We start from the raw sequence: 27,678 nt of genomic DNA, 5'->3' as shown, positions 1-27,678 counted from the left end.
AGTTATTGGAATCTTTGCATAATTACAAATGCTCAAGAGATAGCACTGATTTTGTTAGCTGTCCCTCATGCCCACTATCATGTAACCATTAGAACCAATGCCATTTTGAATACGACTAGCCATGTATTTGCAATGTGGAGATAGTATACAATTCTTAAAGCATAATTATTAGCTCTGTGTTAGTGACTCAATTTTTCATCTTTAATTTTACTTTGTTCCTAACCCTATACAATAGTAGAGATGGTAAATAGTTGCCTTAGATTCCATATAATCCTTCCAAAACAAAAATAAAAAATATATATAACTTTTGAAAAAATTCTATTTAAACCATTTTATAATTATTTAACACAATTTTTCAATTGATACATGTGAATAAGCAGTTCAGGGAACACAAGATGCAAACGGCTAGAACATCTGTGAAAATATGTTTGATTTCTCTTTTAATTAAAGACATGAATCAGAAAACCAAGAGATAATACTTTCAGCTATTAAATTAAAAACATTTTTAATTATGTGATAAAACCCTAATGGATGAAGCTATGGAGAAACAGGCGCTTCTATACAAGATTGTAGTAGTGTAACCTTTTTTGGGGGGGAAATGTGGTAATAGCCATTAATATTTAAAATATACTTGCCCTTTCCCTTTGTCCCGAGAATTCCAATGCTAGAGTTTTTATTGTCAATATTCTTACATAAATTTTCAAGGTACAAAGGCAAGGATGTTTATTTTAGCTTGTAATAACAACAAAAACTTATGAAATTTATGAAAACAACATAAATTACTACCTATAAAGGATCATAAATAGGACATACACATATGTAATAAAGTAACACTTTGTAATATTAGTTGTTTTTTTTTAGGAGAGTGTTGCTTGAACTTATTTTTTATCTGGAGTATTGCATATCTTGCTTCAGGGGACCAATGGCATAGCAGAATGCAAATTATGAATTAATAAAGAATGATTGGCCTTTGAGTTTCAAAAGTCTAGACATTGATATTTAGAAGCTTGTGCAATGAATAAGAGAAACTTACCTATTTGCTCCCACAGATAAAAATTTCCTGGCTCAGAAGGGAAGAAGTTAGAAGGAGAGCATGTATGTGCACTATAAAGAAGCCTTCCATTTAAGGCTAAATCCAAGGATGGGAAATGAAAGCTACGTAATACATGTTAATTTGGTAAGTATAAGAGAAAAAAACAACAACTTACTTCTTAGGTAGATAATGTAAATGACCGGAAACACCTACCCCAAAATTTTGACAGTACCCTGACATGGTGCCAAAAGGGCAGAGGAGGAATAGCTATGAGATGTAACTAAAAGACAGGGCTGAAAGAGCTTGTAAAACTTTTCCCAAATCCCAGCATGGCAGAGCAATCCCTGTGTTTGAGAGCAACATAGACATATCAAGGAGATCCAAAAGGTCTATAGGGGCTGGAGTGGGGGCTACTGGTGATCATCAGGGATCTATATGTACCAGTGACTGGGGACCAGATGGATCAATACATGTCTCAGCACCTGTCAGTATGGAAAGATACCCAAGAACGAGATGTACAAGATGCCACACTCATTCCCCATGCCCTCTGTCCTACAAGCTTCATGGAATTCAGATAAATTCCATGCAAGAAAGCCCTGAATTGGAAGAGATTAAGTTTTGACTACAGAGGGAAATAGATTCCTGAGATAAGATTAAACTGAATTTAAGAAAAATAAAAATAACTGAATGTCTTCCTCACCTGAGTTAGTGGAATGAAATAGTCTCTCACTTCACACATCATGGAGTAATACATACCTACTGAAAATAATGAGGCAAGTAAATATACTCCCATGTGAAAGATTGGCAAGATAAATTTTAAATTTAAAAAGGCATGGGAAAGAACAATTTGAATAAGGTGCATTCCATTTGCATTAAAATTTGATATGTTCTAAATGTTCCAAAGATATAGAGCAAACCATTAACTACGATTTTCTTTAGAAACAAAGACTTTTCATTTTATAACATTTTATAAAGATTTCTTTTAAACCAAGAGCATATATTAACTTTATAATACATAATAAAATATCTTTTTATCCTTATGCCATGTTTTATGATACATTACATTGAATTAGTATTACATTTGTGTAGAATTTATTTCAATAATTTCAGAATAAAGGATGAAAATATGTGTCTTAAATATCTTTTGAGTGTAGCATAAAGCTGCCAAAGACCATTCATTTGGTTTTCTTTTTCGGAGATAAAGGGTGTTGCAATGTGACTCTAAGGAATACTTCTCTCTCTCTCCATCAATTGCATAAAAGTAAACATGTAACTTCTCTTACCAAAGCTACAGAAAATGTTTCTATAAATGTGTCCATAGCCAGAATAAGGGCATATGATTTGAAGACCTGGACAATGTCACACATCTTTATATGTCCTAGCATTTGGTCATACATGCAGGTGATGGACACTGAACATAACACCAAAATATATTTAGTAACATATCACTAAAATATATTTAATAAGCCATTTTAGGGGAATTGCTTTTAGAGTTTATGGTGCATTCTTTTGAATGTCCTAACAGATGTCAATAATCCCCATTTGAGTGTGGATTCAAATTATTTTCTTATTAAAATTATTGGGGTGACATTTGTTAATAGAAGCAAATTGGTTTCAAGTATACAATTCGATAATACGTCATATGCATTTGACATATGTACATCATATGTCATTGTGTTTTCACCACCCATAGTTAAATTTCTTCTGTCACCAAATATTTGACCCCCCTTTATCCCTACCCACCTCTCCCTTGCCCTCTTCCCTCTGGTAACCACTGTCCGTGTCCATGAGTCTCAATTCGTTTATCTTGCTCGTTTGTTGCTTTCAGTTTTATATCCCACATATAAGTGATATCATGTGATTTTCAACTTTTTCTGTCTGACTTATTTCACTCAACATTATAATCTCAAGATCTATCCATGCTGTCGCAAATGGCAATATTTTATCTTTTCTTATGACTGAGTAATACACCATTGTATATATGTACTATATCTTTATCCAAATCATCTACTGAAGGGCACTTCGGTTGTTTCCACTGTGAATCATGCTTCATTGAACATTATGGTGCATGTATCTTTATGGATAAATGTTATCTCTACGGATAAAAGGGTTTTTTTTAGGTAAATACTCAGAAGAGGGATTGTTGGGTCATATGGTAATTCTATTCTTAGTTTTTTGAGGAATCTCCATATAGTTTTCTATAGTGGCTGTACCAATTTACGTTCCCACCAGCAGTGTATGATAGTTCCTTTTCCCCACTACCTCTCCAACACTTGTGATTACTTGTCCTGTTGATGATAGCCATTTTAACAGGTGCGAGGTGGTATCTCATTATGGTTTTGATTTTTCTAATCACTCTGCCTGACTTCAAATTATACTACAAAGTAACGATAATCAAAACAGCATAGTATTGGCAGAAAAACAGATACACAGACCAATGATATAGAACTGAGAGCCCAGAAATAAACCCCTGTATGTATGAGCAAATAATTTTTGAGAAAAAGCCAAAACATACAATGGAGAAAGGAAAACCTCTTCAATAAATGGTGCTGGGAAAACTGGAAAGCCACTGGAAAAAGAGAGAAACTAGACTGCTATCTATCATTATACACCCAATTTAACTTAAAATGGATCAAAGACCTGAATATAATACCTGAAACAGTAAATTGATTAGAATAAAGCATAGGTACTAAACTCACAGACCTAGGATTTAGAGAGGATTTTATGAATTTGACCTCAAAGGCAAGGGAAGTAAAAGCAAAAAGAAATGGATGAGACTATATCTAACTAAAAAGCTTCTGCACAGCAAAAGAAATTATCAACAAGGCAATGAGGCAACCATCCAAATGGGAGAAACAATACCTCTGATAAGGGCCTAATTTCCAAAAAAAAAAAAAATAAATAACTCATTCAACTCAACAATAAAAAAATCCAATTAAAAAATGGGCAGAGGACTTGAATTGACACTTCTCCCAAGAAGACATACAAATGGCCAGTAGATATACAAAAAGATGCTCAACTTCACTGGATTTAAATTTTAATAGCAGCTAAAGGCCATTTAGAGTCAAGTATGGTGAATAAAGTAATTCCTCGATTTAGGTAATAAATTTACAGTAAAAAACATGGTATAATGATAAAAACAACATGATTGCTCTACAAACTCTGAAGGAAACAATGTCTATCCTCCGAAAGAAACTTTTGACTGTTTTAAAAACTGTAGCATCATTTGAAAAACTGCATTGCCTTCTTAACAAGCTACTTTAAAATAATAATTTTGATGAATAAATTTTACCCTCTATTAAAAACCAGACTAATGACTTATAGTAGTATTCTATGTATCAAAATTGTTTTTGAATATGGAACTACAAGATTTTTAAAACCAATTTAATGGTTGCAACCAATATTAAAAACACAGAAGAGAAAATCAGAGTGCATCATATGTACTAGGGGTAAGTATTATTATATCAAACTTTATTTTCAGTTATATATTTTTAGCCACACATTCATTATTCAGTCAAAATTTGTTGAGCATATTTGTGATTCTAGACCAGAGTCTTAACCATTGGTGGAATTTGGGACCATATAATTTTTTATGGTGTGTATGTTTGGGGAGGAGGAATCTGTCCTGTGCATTGTAGGATGCTTAGAAGCATTGTTAGTGTTATGGGCTAAATTGTGTCTTCTTTCATATGTTGATGTCTTAACTCCTATTATCTCAGAATATGATTGTATTTGGAGATAGTATTTTTAAGGTATGATTAAGTTAGAATGAAGTCATTGGGATGGGCTCTACTTCAATAAGACTGGCATCCTTATAAGAAGAAGAAATTAGGACACAGATAAGCACAGAAGGAAGATCTTGAGAAGATACAGAGAGAAGATGGAATACGAGTTAAAAAGAGAAGTCTCAAAAGAAACCAAAACCACTGAAACCTTGATCTTGGACTTCTAGCCTCAGAACTATGAGAAAATACATTTCTGTTATCTAAGCCACTCAGTCTGTGGTACTTTGTTACGGCAGCTCTATTTATTTTTTACCCACTAGATGATGGTTGCACCCTCTCCCCAGTTATGAAAAACAAAAATCTCTACAGACATTGACAAAATTTCTATAGAGAGCAAAATTACCCGTTTGAGACTCCACTGCTTTAGATGTATGTGATTGTACTGATGACAATGTAAAAGTGAATTTCTTATTGAGTATTGCTGTCAAAACAGTTTGAAAATCCCTACTTTAAACCCTGCCATAGCACTCTGGTACATAACTGTTGGGTTACAGATATGCTCAGATATTGATCCTTCAGCCTGGATACCCTGGAGAGACAGAACCCATGGGCCTGTCACTTATGGTCATGAACTGGTTGTTCCAAATACAATTTTTCTGTATGCTGTCATGCAAATAATGTTGAGTAACGCCTATTTACAATGTTTCCTTTTACTTTTAGATGGGCAAACTATGGACAAACTTTTTTAAATGATCATTTGCTAGTATTCATTGTTAGTGATAGAGCCGAGATTAAGAACTCTGGACTCCTGATCCTAATTCAGGGATTTACCATTACAATTTTGAGTTTTGAAAGGTTGTTTCTTGATTAAAAAAAAAAAAATCTATGAACACTTTACAGTGATGATGCTTTAACCTGTGTCTCTGGAAAGCAAAGCCTGAGGCAAAATTTACATGCTAATGCTATATTGGGGAATACAATTCGAGAAAGAAGAGAGCGGGGAAGGGGAAAGGAGGAAGAGACAGGTGAGAAAGCAAATGCAGAGTGAAGCCTGACCTTACTGGCCACAGCTTCACTAGCAAACACAGCTGTTTGCTTGGTTACTGAAGATCTTTCTTGAGAGACAGAGAATTATTGTGCTGGGGGATGGGAAGGAAAGGAAAGATGAGGAAGTTCTCTAGTAGCTTCTTTCTTTGTATCTCTCCTTGGTCAAAGTCTGTTCCACAAAACATTAACGCCCTTGTACTTCTAGGTTGTGGAACATGACACTTCCAGGAGCTGATGAGGAAGGCAGATCCTATGTCCCACAAGGCAGAGTATCATCTGGGTCCAACAGTGCTGGGGATGTGGATCTTCTCTGGTAGATTGGGTGCTGTGGTTCCCCTCTTGGCAAGTGTGATGGAGGCCAGGTCAAAGCCCAGCCTTAATCCCATAGAAGATAGAGGCAGTCACCAATATATGAAGCTAGTGGCAGAGCCGCCAAGGCCCACGTGTCAAGTAGGCCCAGTGCAACTAGGGAAGCACAGAACTGGGTTGACCACCAATGGCTTAGATTGCTGAGCTGAGTTACAGAGACCACTGTAACTCCAATGATAATACAACATTGGGGTCGAAGTCAGAAGATTTAATTGAAAGCAGGTTGTTCTGTGACAAATCTCATGTCTCTGGATCTCCATTTATTTGCAAGGAAGTTGGATTAGATCAGAGGTTCAAAACTAAATTACAAATAAGAGAATTCGCCTGCTCTGAAAGTGTTAAGCTGAATACGGAGTGAACTTAAGTGACTGTGTCCTATATAAAAAGGGCAGCCTTACATAGCTGTAGCTCCTTTGTACCATATGGGACTGTGAACCCAGTGTTGCCAAATGTAAGTTTTCTTTTAAGGTAAAAGATAGAAATCTGAATTTGCATGAGCGGTATCCCTATTTATATATGTTTGTTCAATTTTTTTGAAAATACTATAGACACCAAACAAAATATACCTGTTAGGCATTTAGACCACCAGTTGATCATCTCTCACCTAGATGATCTCTAAGATTTTCTGTCCTAACATTCTCTGTAATATTAAGGTCAAAGTTTAATGTCCTTTTCAAATTTTTTTCCAGATAATATTTTTAAAGTGCTTACTGTGTGCTATAACTATGTGAGCATTTTATATACAGTATCTCACTTAATCTGTGTTCCAATTAAAATAGCTGCATAATGAACCACTCTAAAACTCAATGGCTTAAACCAACAACAATAAAAACTGTTTATTGAATTTCAAGTTAAATAAGCAATCAACAGCAATCAATGAAGAAGCCTTGTGTCTGTTCCATGTAGTGTCAGCTGGGGCAGCTTGACTGGGGTTGGATGATCCACTTCTAAGATGTCTCACATTGCTGGCATGTTGGTCTGGCAGCCAACTGGTCATGGCCAAGAGCAACAAACCCCGCTGCTGTCTGTGTGACTCTCCTCATGAACTTCTAGGACTTCTTCTCACCAGGGATGGGTGGATGGGTTCCTAGAGCAAGCATCTCACAAGAGAGTAAGTGGAAGCTGTTAATTTCTTGAGGGTCCTGAACATCCCACAGTGTATTTCTTTGATGAAGTCATCATAGAGCCTACATTAAATAGGGGGAACATTGGCTCTATTTGAAGAGACAAGTGTCAAAGAAGTTTTATTTCAAAACTGCCACATCCTCAAATATCTACATGAAGTGTATTTTCTTTTTTATTTTATTTTATTTTCAAAGGAACCAATCAAAGATATATTTTCTGCCCCATCCTGGAATAGAAAATAAATTTAGTGTAATAGAACTTAGGGCATTAAATGTGTTTGTATTGCCCAGATAGCAAACTGATGATTGTGATTTTTTTTAAAAAAAATAAGGAGGTGTGTTTTCTATCGATACATCCTAATCTTACATACAAGGCAACTCGAACAAAGGTGATTAGATAATTTACCCAGTCTCACAGCTTTTTCATGTTATCTTTCTGTCTTCAAAGCCAGGCTCCGGATTCTGCTGTTCTATCCCTACTTGTGATTAGTGCATATGGAGCTCCATATCTTTCATAATTTATATCCTGAATTTGCTGCTTGAAGATAAAAGACTCGGGAGGGTTGTAAATTGAAAATAATATAGAGATTTTATCTGATAGTGAGTATGTGAAAGGGTGAAGGAGCACAGCAATCTGTAGAAGAAATATGGAATGATTAGCCGATATGTGATCAATATGATATTTGAATTTAAGCAAAATAATAATACATGTCGCTCTTGATTTATGTCTTTTTAAAAAAATTATTCCAGATAGAGATGCACATGTCCATTAAGTATGCAATGAAACTCTAAGCTTTTAAGAGGGAAATCGCTCTAAGTAAAAGTAATTTTATTATACACCAAAACAACCCCTATCAGCACACAGAAGGAGAATGTGTATTTTTTAATTGGGTCTCCAGAACCGAATGCTAAATAGGGTCTAGCATTCTTTTTCTGTGATGTTAGATATAAAGGGATTGAAATAGTACTTAGACATTCAATATAAAACTCAGTTCCAGCTTGTGAGAATAGCCTTAGCTCTCTAACAGAAAATATGGAAGTGTTTAAAATTCAGTGGAATGGAAGGCACATTATTGGCTTATTGACTAAACAAATTTCTTCCTAGAAGGAAGACAGGGGAGTGATTTAAATTCATAGATATAATTTAAATGTGTTTTTAAGTGTACAGAGTATAGTGGCACTTTGGTTTCCAATGGCAATCTTTTACTGGAATTTGTGCTTTCTGTTTAAAAAAACCTCTTTCCTTTTTAATGCTTACAAACATTGTAAGGACTATTTTTATTTTCTAGACAGTAATAAAATCTTTGCTTCTATAAAGATATATACACTAGCATGTGGAGAAGACTTGATCACTAGACTTTCACATTCCATATACTGGAGAAAGCCTGCTGCATTCACTCTTGTTATCCCAATATCCAGTACAGTCTTTGTGTTGAGAAGACATTCAACAAACAGTTATTGAATGAATGAGCTGTTTCATATGTTTCCAGAAATAATATTAAGTCATAGTCCATGTCCACTTAATGAATTTAAATCTTATTTATCAATATTTTAAAATATATTTTACCTTGCTTCCCCAATTGTTATAGAGCAGCAGGGACATTAGAAGTGAAGTCTTCTAAGACTTTTTAACTACTGAAGAAATTAAGTCTGGAAACACAGAATTTAGCAAACCTGGCCAAAGTTACAGAAGCTGCCGAGATCCAAACCAAGGAGCTCTCCAACCCAAGTGGAGCAGGATTTGGCCATACTCATCATTAATGGGAAGAGGAAACATGATTACCCCTTTATCAAAACAAACATGGCCCATGTTTCTCCAAATCGGGTTTGGCCCAGAAAAGAGCTGACCTTATGAAATAAAGCACTTGTGATTTATTTTTCTTGATCTCTCTCTCACACTCATTCTCTCTTTTTTTTTATAACACTATTGTCCTGTTATTATTTTCACCATCTTTACATCACATATTGACTTAGTACATTCAGATGTTGAAAACATCAATTGTCTATTTTGTTTATTACTATTAGTACCTGGTACTTGGTAGGTGCTCAATAAATTGTTAACAGGAAGAAAACAAAAATAGTGTTGTTACAGCATCCTCATGAGGTTCACTTGTTCAATATACTGGTTATATCTATGGAAGTTCACTGAGGGTTGGCTTCTCCATTCAGCCCAGAAGACACAGTGCCTAGGAACCATGAAGATGTTTCAATTTCTTTTAAAATCAGAAGAAAAAGATACCAACACAGTCATAAAATACAATGAAGGCAAAACACCCTAAGGCTTACAGAAGGTATAATGTGGCCCAGGGCTCTCCTTTAAGAACTGATGTGCAAAGCTATAGAAGTGCACTGATTTTACTAAAAACCTTCAGGAACACGGAGCTCAACGTGTGTCCACAGCAGTTGGAAAAAGTGAGCTGACGTCTGAAAAATATACTGGACTACTAAACAGTGGAAAAGGTTAGGCCAATGGTGGAAACTCTGGGTGACTTGGTCTCTCAAAGTCTGTTGAGGAAAAGGATTCATAAGTTTTTCCATGGACCACACAGGAGCTGTGAATAAGGGAGCTTCAGAAGTACTACCTTAAAGGGTTTTCCTGGAGTGTCAATAGGGCCTCAACAGAAGGGGGCCTGAAGGGACTGCCAAGTTCCTCAGCAGGTGTAGAAGGTCTGCTGGAACAGTTGAGGCAGGGCACATACCTGAAGTCAAGGAGGGCCAGCTGCATGGTCTCCAACAGTAGGGGATGGGAGTGTTTTTCTGAAGAGAAAATCACCCAGACTGACAGAGAATGAACCAATGCACAATAATGTCAGTGATCTAAGAGCTCCCCTTCTCAAGCGACCCCTCTTCATTCCTGTCAGAAAGCTGTTAACAGGGGGAGAGGAGGAGCCAGGAAAGAAGAAGCAAACCATACCACCGTCCACCACGTATAGGCTTCTTACCTTCATTAGGTCCTGGCTGGAGTATACAAGAAAATGTAACTTGTATAAAGTTTTGGCATGTTGATTATTATATAGACATAGGAAGTACAAATTTCAGAATCAAGACAATTTTAAATTACCATATAACAGCTTATTAAAAGAGCAATCCAAAATCATGTCTGAAGTTTGTTTCAGGGGCTGGGGGTTTAAATTTAAGACAAATTTAAAAGAGCAATCCAAAATTATGTCTGAAGTTTGTTTCAGGGGCTGGGGTAAATTCCCTCCAATGAATAAATTTTGAAGGGATTGTGGAAAACGAAACAAAACAAACAACAAAAAAACCCAATAATTTGTTCAATATCATCCATTTCAGCCAAAATATTCTGAAACAGTTAATAACTTCAGAAATGGTTTCACAAGTTCAGACTTCCTGTCACTTGAATATTCATTATTTCACACTGTGGAATAATCATTCTTCATCTGAACAAAAAATAAAATGAGCACAGAATTTAACTCGTGGTTCTACATGTCAAGTCATTAGTGAGGAGAAAGAGTCCCCAGAGGACCTTTATTAAAGAGAAAGGTGTCAGTCAATGATAACATGACATCCAGACAGCAAAAGAAAAGTCCTGAGTGATAGTGAGGAAATCTCCATTTTGTGTTGTAGATTGCCAATCATGTGACTAAATTCATTTTTGATATACAGAACAAATGTGTTTGTGATCATTTTTACTGATAGAAAACTATTTGTGGAAAATATGGAATATTTTGAAAATTTAGAAAACAATACTGAACCTATTTTAGTGTGGGCGAGTTGAAGGGAATTGTTTAGCACACAGAGAGAATGGTACAAATATACTATTTTGTAAATTTCAGCACTGTGTCAATACTAGAAATTTCTTTCAATTTTTAGATAATTTTATTTGCATGAAATATTTGCAAAAAGACTTTTAAAATAACTTCAGTAATAAATACCAAGAAGCCTTATATACCCTTACGTATTCCATATGTTTGAGATATATATGTGATATATCACATATATATCATATATATATATATATGATATATATATACACCTACACACACACACACACACTAGATATACACATATATATATCTCTGTATAGGGAATTGTATATTCATCTAGGCAATGAAAATGGGAGGTAGAGAACAAGGAGTTTTATCTTACACAGTTCTACATTATTTGAACTATTTGTGTTACTCTTAAAAAATATTTACAAAGTAGAGAAGAAAGGATTCCAGAATTGTTAATGTGCTTATATTTTCTCCTCATAAACTCCCCATAAACACAAACACACACAACATATACATTAAACCAAAAAATCACTACCTTTAATTAATCTTTATTTACAGGTAAAAGTCCATGGATAGGGAAATAATAGCATCAAGTAGTGATTAACCTTTTTTTATTTAACTTAAGAATGTCAACATAGGATTGCTAGATCTATCATTTTTTTAATTAAGACTACTTTTTTAGATTAGTTTTAGATTCGCAACAAATTGAGCCAAAGGTACAGAGATTTCTAACAAGACCTCTGCCCACGCACATGCATAACCTACCCCATTATCAACATCCACCAACTGAATGGTACAAGTTTTTAGAATTGATGAAGCTATGTTGATGTATCATAATCACCCAAGTCCACAGTTTACATCACAGTTACTCATGCTGTTGTATATTACATGGATTTGAACAAACACAATGTATAATAATATGTATCCATCATTATGGTTTTACACAGAGTATTTTCAGTACCCTAAAAATCCTCTGTGCACTGCTTATTCACATCCTTCCCTCTACCCTAAACCCTGGCAGCTACTGTTGTTTTTACCATCACCAAAATTTTGACTTTTCCAGAATGTCATATAGTAGGAATGATACAGTAGATTGGCTTCCAATGTTTAAACATGCATTTAAGTTTCCTCTATGTCTTTCATGCCTGAATAGCTTGATTAATTTTCTGATCAAACATTTTCCTGTCACATCATTAGTATTTAACATCCTATAACACTAAGGTAAAATAGGAAATCCTTTAGAAGTTTTGAAAATAAATGGTAACAGTGCTTTCCTGAAGAACAAATGATGTTTCAAAAATCATTAGTAGTAAAAATGAAACTAAAAGGAATATAAAGATGAGAATGTAGAATACTTATGAATAAACTTAATCATGGAGGTAAATGTCTTACACTGAAAACTATAAAACAGTTATGAAAGAAATTAAAGGAGACACAAATAAATGGGAAGAATTGTGTTCATGGATTGGGAATACTTAATATTGTTAAAAATGTCCATAGCACCCAAATTAATCTACAATCAAGGCAATCCTTATCAAAATCCCAATAGCATTTTTTTCGCAGAAATAGAAAAATCAATCCTAATATTCGTATGAAATCACAAGGACCTTGAATAGCCAAAACAGTCTTGAGAAAGAAAAGCAAAAGCTGGAGGCATCACACTTCCTGATTTCAAAATATATCATAAAGCTACAATAATTAAAATAGACATAGACCAATGGAACACAATAGAGAGCCCAGAAATAAGCCCAGGCATATATAGTCAACTGCTCTTTGACAAGAATGCCAAGAAGACCCAATGGGGAAAAAATAGACTTTTGTAGAAATGATGCTGGGAAAATTGGATATCTACATGTGTTCTTACCATATTAAAAAAAAAAATTGGATTGAGAATGTGGGTGATCAGTTCCCTAATATTTAATATTTAATTAGGTAGTTGAGGTTGATGACTAAATAAAAGTCTCACCAATATCTCCAATTTCCCGCTGTGACCTGAGAGATGTATATTTTATACCTTGGATAATTAGAAGGTATAAAATTAGTTCGAGTTCTCAGTAATTATTGGCTTCAAACTTGGCTTCATGTCCATTTAACTGTGAACTTGGGCAAATAATTAACTTATACATGCCTCAGTTCCATTATTTGGGAAATGTGGATAATAACTAATTTATAGTATTATAGGGACCTTATCACAATGGCTGACACAGAGTAAATTCTCAATAAAAGTAACTTACAATAATGTTGATGATATATACTAACCATAGTTTGGGGAAAAATTCTTTTGTTCTCTCTCTTCATTCCTCCTTCCCTCCCACCTTCCCTCCTCTCTTTTTTTAGTGTTTTTTTTTTTTTAATTTTTAATCTGTCTTCTATTTCTGGCAAAGAATCTATGTAATTGTACCTTTCTTGTGGGTATTATTTGCCAAGCAGGTGTAAAAGTACAATGCAATATAATTTAGTAAAAACCTAATTTTAGGTATTGGATTTGTGCTTCTCTCTGTGTGAGTAGATCCAGCAGTGTCCTCGCAGTTGTCAAGCTGTGTGAAAAAACCTAGGCTGGCAGAGAATATGACCAGGAAGTGCCAAAGGAGTGAATTTTGTCTCATATTTGAACTAATTTGAGTTTGTTTTTTACTTAAAGATTTAGATTAGGAAGAATATGTAAATGTGTTCTTATGATTGCTGAACAGGGTAAGGTTTTCTTTTGCCTCATTCAGAGCAGATGCAAAAGCCATTTTGTTATACTGAAGCACAAGGTCTAAAGACCATCTGGAGAATAAAATAAAGTGACAAGCATGTGGTACAATTTGAATTACGTACTTTTATTAAAGATATGGGACAATCCATCTGATCTTTCCTATCTTCATCATCCGTACACTTTTTATATATAAATATTTCTACCTAAAACAAGAACAAAATTATTAAAGATTGCAAATATTGCAAGCAAAAGTATTTTTAAGAAAATAACAAAATTCCCTGCCAAAGCTCTACTTACAAACATCAAAGAAATTTTAAAAACTTTTATATTGAATTGTATTTTCTTAGAAAATGTATGTGCATCTGGGTACGCACCCCCACCCCTTCGCCAAAAAAAATATTCGAATGACCCAATAGTCCTACCAACCTCTAAGGACAATTCCCAAGATCAACTGACAGGCTTGGAATTTAAGAAGAGTGGAATGAGAGAGAATAATTTGGGAGGAAAAGAAATGGGAATTTTGAAAGGAAGAGAAATAGAAAAAATGATTTTAAAAAGTGTTTATTGTAAGTAGTAGGTGTGTGAAAACCACTTGGATGCTAATATCATAGACTTTTTTTTTTTTTAACTATTATTATAGGTCCTATTCTTGGCCTTTTAGTAGCTTTCTATATTAGATTCTTTAGTGCCATATATTCTTCTAAGTGCTTTACTTAACTTCATAATTCCTTCTTACCAAGTGATGTGGGTAGCAGTTATTATCCCCACTTTACAGGTAAGAAAATTGAGTGACAAGAGTTTAAGTGAGGCTTTTCAAGGTCACATAACTAGGAAGTGATAGAGCCAGGATATGATGAACTCAGTCAATCTTATTCAAGATCTTATGTCATAACCTCTTATGCTAGACTCTGCCCTAGGGAGGAAGACCTTAGGCAAGATGCTCCATATCTTGGGCCTCTTTCGCCTCATTCAAAAATTGCAGTGGATGGTGTGGGATTAATCCAAAGCTGTTGTGCTCCACGAGTCTCTGAAAATATTGGGTGATCCAAGGAGAACATCAAAAATGATGAGTTTTTGGAAACCACAACTAATGACGAAAACCAAAAATAATTAGAATAATTGAGCCTTGGAGAAGGAGAGGTATTTTGTTAATTGTGTTCTAGTATGTTCACGAAATAGTAATAATAGTAGACAATGGTGTTCATCTTTATTTCTTCAGAGAAATTTTTTTGTGTGTTTCAGCAAGAAAAATATTTTTGCTTAAAGCTTGTGACATTTTCAAACTTGCAATGGAAACTGCGTACAGTATCATCTTTTTCTTGCAAAGTTATCGGGGTAGAAAGAAAATCATGACTCTGCTGTTTACTATCCATAAAAACTTAGCTGAGATTTTTAATTTCTTCAAGGCTGTGTTTTCTCATCTGCACAAGGAGAGAAACAGAAGTGCATACTTGTAAGTTTGATGAGGATATTAAATGAGTTATGCCTGTAGGGGCACTTAGCATTCTGCCAGCATCTACTTACTACTTAATACATTGCAAGAGTCATTATTATGATTACTATTATGACTATTATTCCCTGGGGTCAATGGTGAATCTCTTGATATGAATTTTGGTCTTCTAATTTGCATGTATTCAAACTTGGTCAAATTTACACATATATCCTTTGTTTAAAACAGATGGAAACAAATATACATATTTGTTTTTATGTTAATAAAGTATTTAATGGTGTGAGTTCACATTGTCCATCCATATTTGAATTTTTATATCAGTTATAGTTGTTAATTAAGAAAGATTCTATTGTAATGCTAGGAATTCCATAGGAAGCCTATGGAATCTTATTTTGTGATGAAGTTTTATACCACACACACACACACACACACACACACAAACACACTTGTGCATTTTATGAGAGCCATTTAAGTTGAGATACAAGTAAGTAAAAATGACTTTATTGGGTCTTCGGGTTGAGAGAGAATGTTATGTTTGTTATAAAATTAGAATTATTGAAAATTTCCACATATCTCCTGCCCTGTGTTATCAGTGCCCCCATGGAAACCGAATAAGTAAATAAATAATTACACAGACACGCCATGGGCCTTTGCTTCATATTCACTAGTTAAGATTTGTAAAGTTCAAATTAGCAGCATGAGCAGAGAGTTAAATATGTAATATTTTGAATGACTTCCACTGAATATTTATTTCCAGTATTTTAAATAATGAAACATATAAATAGCATTTCCTCCTTTATTAAGATGCTGGGGATAAAATTTTAACTTACTTTTTCCTCTTTGCCATAAGAGACATAGGAAGATGAAGCCTAGGTAAGTATTTTTCCTGAAAACAAGATTTAATTTGCCCGAATAATGTAAGTCAGTCTACTACAGCTTGGTACTTTGGTTTTTGTAGTTTTGATTCAGGATTAATCCTCTTTGAGATTCAAAATTATTGTTTTTATAACTTGAATTTTGTTTGTTTGCCTGTTTTGACAAATACTGAGCTTGAACGAATTGGGCTTATAGTATATCCCACTAAAATGTAAGCTCTGTGAAGGCAGGAACTTTGTCAAGATGTTTACAGTACTTAGAACAGCACCAACACATAATAGGCCTGCAGTCCTTACTTGTTGAATAAGTCAGTTGTGGCAATTAAAAATGTCTCCAAACATTGCCAAATGACTCCTGGGGAAGGGAAGAGTCCTAATCACCTTCTATTAAGAACCAATGCAGTAAATGGATTGCCTTGGCATGTCAAAGGAAGCCTTCATACCTAAGTCCCTGGCCAAAAACAAACAAAAAAAAGAATTTGGAAACTATATGATTTACACCTCGATATAGGCCAATAAAATGAATCATTTATACCCCACAAAATTAACATGATTGTTGAGCCACTGCAATAGATTTGTGATAGTAAGCGGTAAATGATCTTTTGTCATCTTGGGGAAGAATGGGAAGGGGTCACCCCTCAGCCACCAAAGGTAATATTTTGGCAGTATTTACAACATCCTTCCTCCCTCTCTCATCCTGGTTCTTTAGGGAACCTAGTGTTATTTCTACGTCTGAATATAGAGGTTCTAATCTCAAACTCTACAAAATATTTAACATTGCAAATGCGATATGGAACTCTGGGTTATTTTGGTGATGCAGCTGTTGGAAGCTCATGCATTTCTGGAACGTGAAAAGCATCTTCTGACAATGTGCAATTGTTGTCTAAGCTATCACATTGCCATTTACCACAATTCTAACTTCTTTCGCATGGTGTTTGTAGGACTGGAAAAATTTGCTACCATATTAGCAAGGAGGAATGTTAGGTGTGAAGAGAGACCTGAGGGAATGGGCTCAGTGATCACACTTCATCTGTGCCAAGTTCACAGCTCAAACGAAATGCAAGTGGAATATATTTTAAATAAATCACTCTCTGTCTGAAGAGACACAAATGTTTAGATGACCTTGGACAAATTATTTATTCTTTCTAAGCTTTTATATACTATCCATAATAGGGGGATCATGGTAATGATCTTAAATGGTGTATGAAAAGCACTTAGCACAATGCTAGGCATGTAGTGAGAATTAAATTATTATATTATTATAATTACCATCATTATTAAACTTATGCAGAAGATGTTACATCCCATAAGCTAGTTGACTATAATGGAAAAAGCAGGCTGAAAGATCAGTACGGTCATATGGACTCAGGATGAAATATTGGTTCAGCTATTTACTAGCCATTTGAACTCTTAGTTCAACCAGCCAGGACTATGCTGTGCTATAGAAACAAAAGACTTAAAATTATCTCAGTTGCTTACTACCCCAAATGCTTTTATTGTTCATCTAGGTCCATTTGCAGCTCTGCTCTACATTAACCTTAAGCCCGGACCAGGCTGTCATAGAGTAGCCACTATGTGATACATTGTATACAACATGGTAGAGGAAAATAAACAAGAGGGCAAATCACAGAGAGATTCTTAAAACTTCTGCGCAGAAGTGCACATAACACCTCTGTTCACATTCCCTTGGCCAAAACAAGTAACAGGACAACTCTGGGGTTCAAAAGATCAAGGATATATATACAAGAGGGTCTCCCTAGACAGTGGCAAGTCACTGCTACAATCGACCATCCTTCTAATGTGGACCTCTGGGCCTTTATCTTTGCTTCTGTAGAAGTGTGAGCAGTGAGAAATGTCACTAATACACATGGAGAGATTATGATGTGCTAGACTCTGCCCTGGATATGTTATCTACAAACTCTCACTGAGCCCTCACGATAACCAGTTAAGGTAGATATGGAGCTAAGGCTCAATTTCACAGATGAAAAACAAAAATTGGGGTCTTGAAGAAGCTAAGTAACTTCACATATAATACTATATACATACATTGCAGAGCACACACTAAGTACTTGAAAATTTAAGTTCTTTCTCTCCCCCCTTGTAGTTGCATAATGGCTTATTTTTGAAACAACAGTTTCTAATTGTTTTAGACTCTCTCTGCATATAGCAAGAGTAGTAGAAATAAAACTGGCTGACTGCAGATGGTGCAACTAGCCCTTTGGAGTTCTTACTTATTAATTTCTAGTTTGCTTTAACAAAATCCATGTGCTGCCAGGGGGCATGTACACCCTCTTACTCAATTTTGGCCTGTTGCCTCCCCTTCCCAGACTCCAAATGATTCATTTCCATTTTTCTCTCCTACTCCTAAATATTAGTTACCCTTCCCCTCACATACACACACACACAAACTCCAAACCTTTTTGGCAAATCCTGGTGGTAAACAGATGGGCTATCTGTGTTGCTGGGAGACCACTTCATACATGGAATCCAGTCCAAAAGGAGTAGCAGCTACACTGGTGTAATGGCTAAGAGCTCTCACTCTGACTCTTTTTTCCTGACTCATTTTTGAATCCAGCTCTGGTTTCATCATCCGCTGGCCGTACAACCTTAGGCAGCCTCTTCCCTTCCATGATCCTTAATTTCTTCCTTTCTCAAATAAGAATAATAGGACTACTAACCCATAGGGGTTTTGTGACTAGTTCACGAAGTAGTGTTTATAAGCCCTTAGCACAAATTCTGACTCATAGAAAGAGCTCAATTGTCTTGTTGTTGTTATATGTTATTTTCCGCAAGGTTAGGAGGCTAAGGGAGGAAAAAGAGTGACTTTTGGAGGGGAACTCAGCCCTATTTATGATGAATTCAGGGGCTTCATTTCGGTTGTATCTTTGGCAAAGGATCTCAGTAGATATCCTAAAAACTGCGTGAGTTTTAAAGGAACTTGAGTTCCAATCCCTGTCTAGCGTTTCATGAGCTGTGTTACTTTGGCTAATTGAGCCTAAGTCTGTATTTTGCTTTTTAAATGGGCATAGTAATTTGTTCTTGCCTATATACAGTGACAGTGAGGATTATCTGCTTGGCACATTGTCCCATAATCAAGATTAATTTGTTTCTCGCTCTCCCATATTCCCCTCCACCCAGCCCCTTTCTGTTTGTGTCCTAACCTTCTGCTTCCCCCTGGGGGAAGGGGCAGTGTTCATCCTATTCTTTGCTGTATCCCAGCATCAGACACTACCTAGCCACAGGGAGAACATTCCACGTAATCTTGGGGAAATAGACAGGTCGAAGTCTGTCTTTGGAGTTCCAAAAACACCAGAACTCACACAATTCCGCATGCAGACACTACCTAGCCACAGGGAGAACATTCCACGTAGGCTTGGGGAAATAGACAGGTCGACAGTCTGTCTTTGGTGTTCGAAAGACACCAGAACTCACACAATTCCGCATGTAAGGTGTGGGTGCCTTTCTCTTACTTGAAACCCCCTTCATCAGTCAGGGAGCAGTCTTGCTGATGGTGCCAGCCTACGTTCCCCAACCAACAGCCCCAAAGTTTCCCCGGAGCCTGGAGGCGCTGGGTACGCGTGGCCGAGCCCGCACCAATGTCTGCGGTTCTACCTCGCCCACCTCCTCACCCTCCCCTCAGAGCTCGCAGCTGGCCAATTGCAGCCCTCCTCGGGCGGCTGGCTCGCTCCCCGCGCCGTCTGCCGCTCTCCCACCCCAGCCCTTCGCTCCCCAGCCCTTCGCTCCCCAGCCCTCAGCAGCTCTGCTCTGCTCCTGGCGCGCGGGTTTCGCGGAGCGCAGAGCGCAGAGTCAGCGCTGGGCATCCGGCTCTCCCAGTCCCTGCCCGTGCCTGGCTGACCCCTGCCCCCGCTCCTCCGGCTCTTCCCGAGAGGAGACTTCTGGCCCTGAGGAAAAGACGGCGTTGTTCCCCAAACTTCATTTGAAAGGGAACCGGTGTGGGAGAAGACCGAGCAGGGCGAGCTATGGACCCTGTGAGTCAGGTAGGACAGAGCCCAGCGGGGCGGCTGGTGCTGGGGACCTCGGGGCTCGGGAGCCGCCCACTCCTCACTCTCACGCTTTTCCTTTCCCTCTCTTGTCTCGCTCGTCCGTAGCTGGCATCAGCAGGCACCTTCCGGGTGCTGAAGGAGCCCCTTGCCTTCCTGCGAGCGCTGGAACTGGTGAGTAGACGTGTGCAGAGATGGGCACCCAGAAAGCCAACCATCAGGTGAAGAGAGGTGGGGTGGGGGTGCTGTCTGCTCGGTTCTGCTCAAAACCGAGGGTTCAACTCCCCTACTCCAATCTACCCCACCCCCAGGTGCCATTCCAGGATGGCGGGGACAGGATCGAGGGGCCGCTTGGAGGCGGGAGTGTGGACGAATTTTTTGCAGGCGCTTAGACGAGGTGTCGTCTCACCTCAGCGCTGACAAACGCGCCAGGGCTGATGAAAGAAGCCTCCTCGGAAGATGGAGATGGGAGGGGAGCAGACGGAGGGGCTGCTGCTTGGCTCTGGCTGCTCACCTGGATTTTCGCGGGGGTGAGAGCCTGAGAGATGAGATGCGGGGCTGAGCTGAGTAGCTGAGAGTACTTGGCCAACCTCGAAAAATTGGTCAGCACGGGGACAGCTCTTCGCCTGGTTTCGGATGCTGGAAGCGCTGTCGTCAACTGCTCTGCAAGAGCTCCAGCGACAGAGAAGCTGCGAGGCTACGAAAAATAGTGGGTTAGAAAGTGTGACTCCTTCTTTCTATGCACTCTGGCCAGTCCTAGAGGACTCTTCTGATTTTCCCAGATCTCCCAAGCGTTCTTTGTGTAGCTTTCGTCAAGGACTGAGCTTTGGGAAGTTATATTACTCTTAGGGTTTATCCCCATTAAAACAAAACAAAACAAAACAAAACCATTCCAACGGTCCTATGGCAACTTGTCTATTGACCGAGGAATGAGACAGAGAAACTCACAGAGCAATGTTAGTGTTGTTGGCTTGGATGACGGTTATTCAGAGTGAAATCTGCAGGTCACACATTCTCTCTTGCTAGGAGCTCTGAAAGGCAAGCGAACCTATCTGAACAGAAAGTTCAAAGCCCGTCATATAGCATTAATCACAGGCCCTACCACTGACTAGCTGGGAAATTATGTAAGAGCATGTTCTGTCCTCCCAGATCTTAGCTCCAAGGGCTAGATCTGCGTCTGGCTGTACAACTGTGGTGCCTGTTTACATACATGATCTATAGGATAGTCACATTTGCCTTGTTTTCAGACCTGCATGAAATGCATGAATATGTCAGTTTGACATGCATCAAGACTGTATTTGGAAAGCCTGAACTAGATGTTCAGAGATGGCTATTTTAAAACTGTTTTCCTTATAGTTAAGTTAAACAAATCAAACTGTGCTCACGGTCCAGGAAACTTTCAGTTGGCTTTCTCAGAATTCTGCACACATGCATTTGTTCTGCCATTCAATAAACATTCCCTGTGAAAGAGCGTTTTTTAAATTAAAATAATAGCTCCATTACCAAGCCATTGTTTCTTAAAACAAAATTCAAAGACCTGACATCATTTTTCTGATACAAATGTCACTTACCTGAAACATTAGTTTGTATTCTCTTAAGTCCTGTTGCAACATTATTTCATTCCACTTCTCATCACACAGCCTCTACTGGTATATTTCAAAGACTGGTAAACCTGGATGAATTTGTTTAAAATGTGGATTTCTGGACATTAATCAAAATATTGGGAAGATGTGTACCCATGGATCTGAATTTTAAACATGTTCCCTGAATAATTCCTATGCATATTGAAGTGGAGGACCACCAAAGCTCCCTCTAAAATTCAAAAGCACTTTTTACCTTAAAGCTCTTGTTATTTCTGTTCATACAGTATGCAATGCCTTCAGACCCCAAGCTGAGAAAAAAGTTTGTTTTTTAACCTCAGTTTAAATATTACCTCCTCAGTGAAGATTTCTGTCAGATTTACTCTTTTTCTTTTTCTCTACCCCAAATTGAATTCTTTACCTCATTCTTTGGGCTTCCACTTCATTCATTCATTCATGTGAATTTATCATACTGCATTATAGTTGTTGTTTTTTTCTTGGTGTGTGTGTGTGTGCGTGTGTGTGTGTGTGTGTGTGTGTGTGTGTGAGAGAGAGAGAGAGAGAGAGCGCGAGAGAGAGAGAGAGAGAGAGAGAGAAGTTATTAAGTTATTACATTTAAAGTATTTACAGTCTTTCCTCTCTCTCTCCTAGACCTCTAAGGCTCCAAGGAGGAAGGGCTTTTGCTTTTAAATCAATTGTTAGCCTCTCATTTGTGGAAGAGGATCTGAATAATAGACAAAAAACTTATAAATGAGTAAGTTAGTTGATCAACATTTTAAAAGAACTAAGGTGGAGACATGAAAGCAGAGAGATGGAAAGTTTGTTGCTGAGAAAGTTTAATGTACTGGAAAGAGGGAAAGAAAACATGTTTTATGTGCATGCAGTGGCATGAGAGCCACTCTGAGATACCTTTTCTGTAGAAGAGATTGACAGTTATCTCTTAGATGGCAGGAAGCATTTCCACCAGTGCTTTTCATAGTGCTTGGTGAACGGTAAGTGATCAACAAAAAAGTGTAAATTTATAATGACAGAGCACTGAAAATGTCCCAGTTTCTTCTGTTCCATGATAGAGCAGCTTTAAAGTTGGCAGTATTTAAAGTCTTTAAATAAAGTCCTTTTGTTTTTCGGTATTTATGCTCTAGAAATAAAAATGTATTTTCTCAAAGCTCCCTTGGAAATCCTCAGAAGGCCGAGGGTCCCTTAAACCCCATTTGCTCCAGTGCTCTGTGCCTCTCACATTCTCAGTTTGGCTTTGTCATTTGCAACCATTCCCACTGCTTGCTTGGTGAGACTCCTTTGGACACCTGGCTACTTTTTCATGAGTTGCAACCCCTTCCCAGGCTGCTGTGTTTGTCATACTTTAACCAAAAAGTAGAGAAGTTTGAGTTTCATAGCGAGGTCTCCTCACTACAGGCAGCTCCTCCCTGGCCACTTTTTGTGCCTCCTCTTCCTCAACTCCTTGCTCCAGGATGCTCTGGTGTGCCGCACATCTCCAGAAAACTTCACGATGTCCTATAGCTCCCCTGTGCCATGCTGGCCCTTTTTGACAAGCCTTCCCCTTTGCACATCCACAGAATCCTTAGCATATTTTCTTAAAGAGTATTCACTCTAAAAGAAAAATTTTGTTCCAGCTTTAAAGTTAAAAAAAAAAAGTATGTAAAGATATATGTTCAAGGATATTTACTGCAACATCATTTGTAGAGGTAAGAACTGGAAACAATTAATCCATTAATAGGACAATCATTAAAGTATGAATCAAACATGTTGTGAACTATTATACGGCCATTAAAAAGAATGAGTGAAATTAATATCATTGACCTAGCGGTCAATATATGTAATTGTGTATGATAAAATGAACTGAGAAAAATCGAGTTTCATTCTTAATATTCGATAAATCTTTTAAATGGAAAAAAGTGATTTTTATTCTTTTAATCAACGTGGAAAATTTATTCAATGAGATTTCAAATGAATAGAGTCAATACTATTTTATTTTTGTAAAAATAAAAAAAGAAGTCTTGGGTCCTCGCTTCCAAGGTGACCAAGAAAAGGAGGAATAATGTGTCAAAAGGGGCTGTGGCCATGTGCAGCCTATTCATGCCCAGCTGCACCTAGTGCATGCCCAAGGACAAGGCCATTGAGAAGTTCGTCATTTGAACTTCTTGATTACTCTGAGGGGAGAACATATCTTCTTTATGTCTGTAGGGGAGAAAAAAACAATATTTCTCTAACCTTCTAGGTTCTTGGCTGAGATTTCTTATAATAAATACAGATAAACAGGAGAAAAACCAACAAAAGTTTAATAACATGCATACTTCTTGTATACATTGGAGAGTCTCAGGAAAACTAACTCTCCCCAAATGGCCCAAGCCATCACCTTAAATGTCATCTCTAACTAAATATAAAATAAGATTTAGGGTGGTAGAGGAGCCAGTTATGAGAGATTACATAACTGGAGGGGAGGAAGCACGGAAACAAAGTGTAAAGTTGTTATACAGATTTAGGTCATTGACTTCTCCATTCATAACTTTCTAGAGAATTAGTCACCCTCTGCCTGGTACAGAGATGGAGACACCTTTACAAATGCAGATTTCTCTTATAAATATAAATGTCCCTTATAAAAAGGTAACCTCTGGATTTTTATAACTTCTGTGTCTGCAGTTTCTCAAAATAACCAGCCCCAAATAAACCTTACATTGAAGAGGCATATTTGTTGCGGGGGTGGGCACGCAAATTCTGCTCCCCTTTATGCCCTTTTGTGAAAGTTAGCTATCAAGACTTTTGGAATAAAGGGCCTATTTCTGGGTCCTGTTACTACCCAAGACTGACACAGTACCATCTACAATCCTACCACATCACACTACATTTTAACTCCCAATTCTTTTCTGACAACTTATTCTCACAATTTTGTTAGTTTGGGAAAATGTATATATTTTTTACTTCATATGTATTATTTTGTTAATATAATGAGTATGTTATTTTTATTTTTAAATGAATTAATAAATAACTTCTTCAATCAAAAAAAAAAACAAAGTTTGTTATTCGCAACACAGTAGAGGCCACAGCTATTAGGAGCATTTCTGAAGCTAGTGTCTTCAAGGCCTATGTACTTCCCAAGCTGTATGTGAAACTACATTACTGTGTGAGTTGTGCCATTCACAGCGTAGGGGGTCAGGAATCGCTCTCCTCAAGCGGGAACCATGGAACACCCCCGCCCCCATTTAGACCTGCTAGTGCTGCCCCAGCACCTCTGCCAAAGCCCACGTAAAGAGCCAAGTCCTTAAGGACTGAAGAAATGGTCTCTGGAAAAAATAAAATAAAATGGAAGGTATTCTTTAAAAAAAGAAGGAAATAGGGTTGTGTGTGTGTGTGTGTGTGTGTGTGCGCGCGCGTGTGTGTGTGATTTGTATGAGTGTAAAGTATGGATATATACCACTGAGTTATCAGAATTGATTTTTTTCTGAAGAGTATAATTTGAGGTGCGGGAAGGAGAGAAGAGAGTGAAGGAAAGCTGTCGTATGCTGGAAGAATCATAGGCATGAAACTTCTCCACAGTTCTGCACATGAGTAATTCTTAAAAATAATCCATATTTTAAGTGATTTCCTATGGAATGACCATATGATGTGATATTGCCTCCTCCACTTTGGATTTATAGCCTTAGAGGGAAAATGCACTTTATTTATGAGTTCTTAGCTTAGGAAGGGCTCATGGATACAGCAGATTTAAAGTTTAAATCACATAAAAGTCAAGCCTTAAGGAAAAAGCTTTAGCCAATTTCAAATACTTTGAGGCAAAACTCCCAAATACTTAATCTCTACTTAAATGAGGTCAGGGGACTTTCACTATCTTGTGAGTCAAAACCAAAATGCAGGACACAGCACTGACTCTGATACTCTCTAAGGATAAAATAGGTCCAGCAAATGTCTTAAACCATCATTTGAAAAATGGATCATTCCACCGATCATTCTTATTGTGTTACTTGCCAGTAAGACTTTGGTCTGTGTTTCTCCCTAGCACTACCTCTTTAAAAAATTCTGTTAACACATTCTTTTCTCTGCTATTTACAAGGCTCTGGATCTGTACCTGTGGATTTATGTGCAATGGAATATGGGGGACTTCACATTGTCCAGGCCCATGGTACAGATGTTAGGGCATTGAAAAAACTTCAACTCCTCAAAATATTTGCTTGATTGGCACAGTCCTCCCACTCAAAGCCTCAGGTCCAGAGTCTGTTGCTATAGAATTAACTGCCGGGTCAGCTTGCCTGATTCCTCTCATTCTTATTCCTGACTCATTCTTATTCTTGACATCCAATCCTAATTTTGTTAACCATTTCTGCTACAATGCCTGGACCTAACATCTCCATCTGCCTTTCCAAAGAAGGCCAGCAAATCCAGAGATGTAGTGTGTCCGATGTATAATGTATTGGTCTACTTGATTTAAATGGAGGCACCTGCTTTACATAATCTTCATTCATGAATCTAAATTCTGAGCTATGTTTCCAAGTAAACATCATACTTCTTACTTGATATTAATAGTATATATAAGTAATATAAACAATAATAGTTACCTTTTTAAATCCCAGTCAGAGAATAATAGTTACCTTGCCATGCAAGCTCACATGAGGCACTATATTTCAGTGCTTTCTGTATATTATCATGTTGAATCTGTATGACTCTAACATTCTCATTTCACCATGAAGCTCAGGCATGTTAACTAACTCATTAAGGACAAGATTACAGGCAATGGCGAAGCCAAGATTTGAGCAGTCTTACTCTAAACTTTATTTTCTTAAATGCTATACTCTTCTGCTTTCTTCAAGGTATTAAACACCTGTTATACCTTATTCCTAATTCTCAAAGAGACTTTAAAAGGCAAATACTATCCTATTATGCAGTTTTTACTTCATCTAGTAAGAAATATATTTGAAGCTTTTCTGGAAATGCCAAGGAGTGTTTCTATTTAGAGATGAGCTCAACAGATATCAATTGTCAATTATATTGTTTTATTTTTCTGTTGGTTATTAATTAACCAAGGCAGAGTAGGTTCTTATTAAAAAAATCAGTATCTTTTCATATTAAATATATATAAAAAGACTGATTATAAAGCCAATAATTTAATCTCATTTTCTGGTATTTATTTTTCTATTTTCTTAAAAAAAAATCTGTGTGCATGAGTCAGACAACTTTTTTTTCCAAATATGAAGAAAGAGAATTCTAATTTATAACTTATTTAAATTGTGAGCAGCAATCTACTAATGTAATTTCAAAGCTACATTAATGTAGATTTAATTAATTTTCTAACCACGCAGTTAGTGATAAAAATCATGTGCAATTGGAATATGAATTAAAAATACATTTTTCATAAAAGAGTAACTTCTCAGTGTTCTAAAAGATTTATCATTTAATGTTTTTCTGAGTTTGTTTGGCTCTACAAGTATAGAAAAAAAGAGAGAGAAATATTTCTTATGGATTTTAATCCCAATTTTTTATTTGTCATTAGCTTGGTGACCTTGGGCAAGTTATTTAATTTCACTAGGTTTCATTTTTCTCATCTATAAAATGGGACTGATAATAGTTTCTAATTCAAAATGTTGATATAAATGATTAAATGTTTTAATCTAAGTAAACAACCTTGCACAGCGCGTGGGCTATAATAAGAGCTCAAGGTGATGATAATGATGATGATGATAGTGATGATTCAGGTGTTTCTAGTGATGATGGAAAAGGAGAAAGTAGAAATCCATCATCGGGTAATTTAGAGCATTATGGCTAACTTTAGCTGCAAGTTAGAGTATTGGCAAAACTTTGAAGTAGAAAATCTATATTCACTCTTGCAAGTACTTCTTTTGAGCCCCTCTACCTCTAAACCATGCTGCCATGGTTATTTTTATCATAGCATGAATGATTCTAGGGACTTTCTTCTTGGAATGTTTGCATTTCAAAGAGTATTCCAGAGAGGCCAATACTAGCCTAAAGGAAAAGTTCTAATGGAAGAGTAGCAGTCATTTGGTTCTTGGGAATATTTTCTTGAGTTGTAGG

The 27,678-nt window shown here is 37.0% G+C and overlaps 1 protein-coding gene across 1 annotated transcript in view; it reads left to right on the top strand.

Annotated features, from left to right (window-relative positions):
- Nucleotides 1-20,038: 20,038 nt before the first annotated feature.
- The window catches only part of SYNPR (synaptoporin), a 282,074-nt gene continuing 274,434 nt past the window's right edge, over nt 20,039-27,678 (top strand). The window contains exons 1-2 of the mRNA XM_006917496.2: nt 20,039-20,056; nt 20,168-20,233. Of these exons, the coding sequence (XP_006917558.1) occupies nt 20,039-20,056; nt 20,168-20,233 (84 nt within the window). The remainder of the gene's footprint in view (nt 20,057-20,167; nt 20,234-27,678) is intronic.

This window comes from Pteropus alecto, unplaced genomic scaffold, assembly GCF_000325575.1.
Source record: "Pteropus alecto unplaced genomic scaffold, ASM32557v1 scaffold75, whole genome shotgun sequence".
NCBI lineage: Eukaryota > Metazoa > Chordata > Mammalia > Chiroptera > Pteropodidae > Pteropus > Pteropus alecto.
The sequence above is the reverse complement of the archived record's forward strand: the minus strand, read 5'-3'. Positions and strand labels throughout refer to the sequence as shown.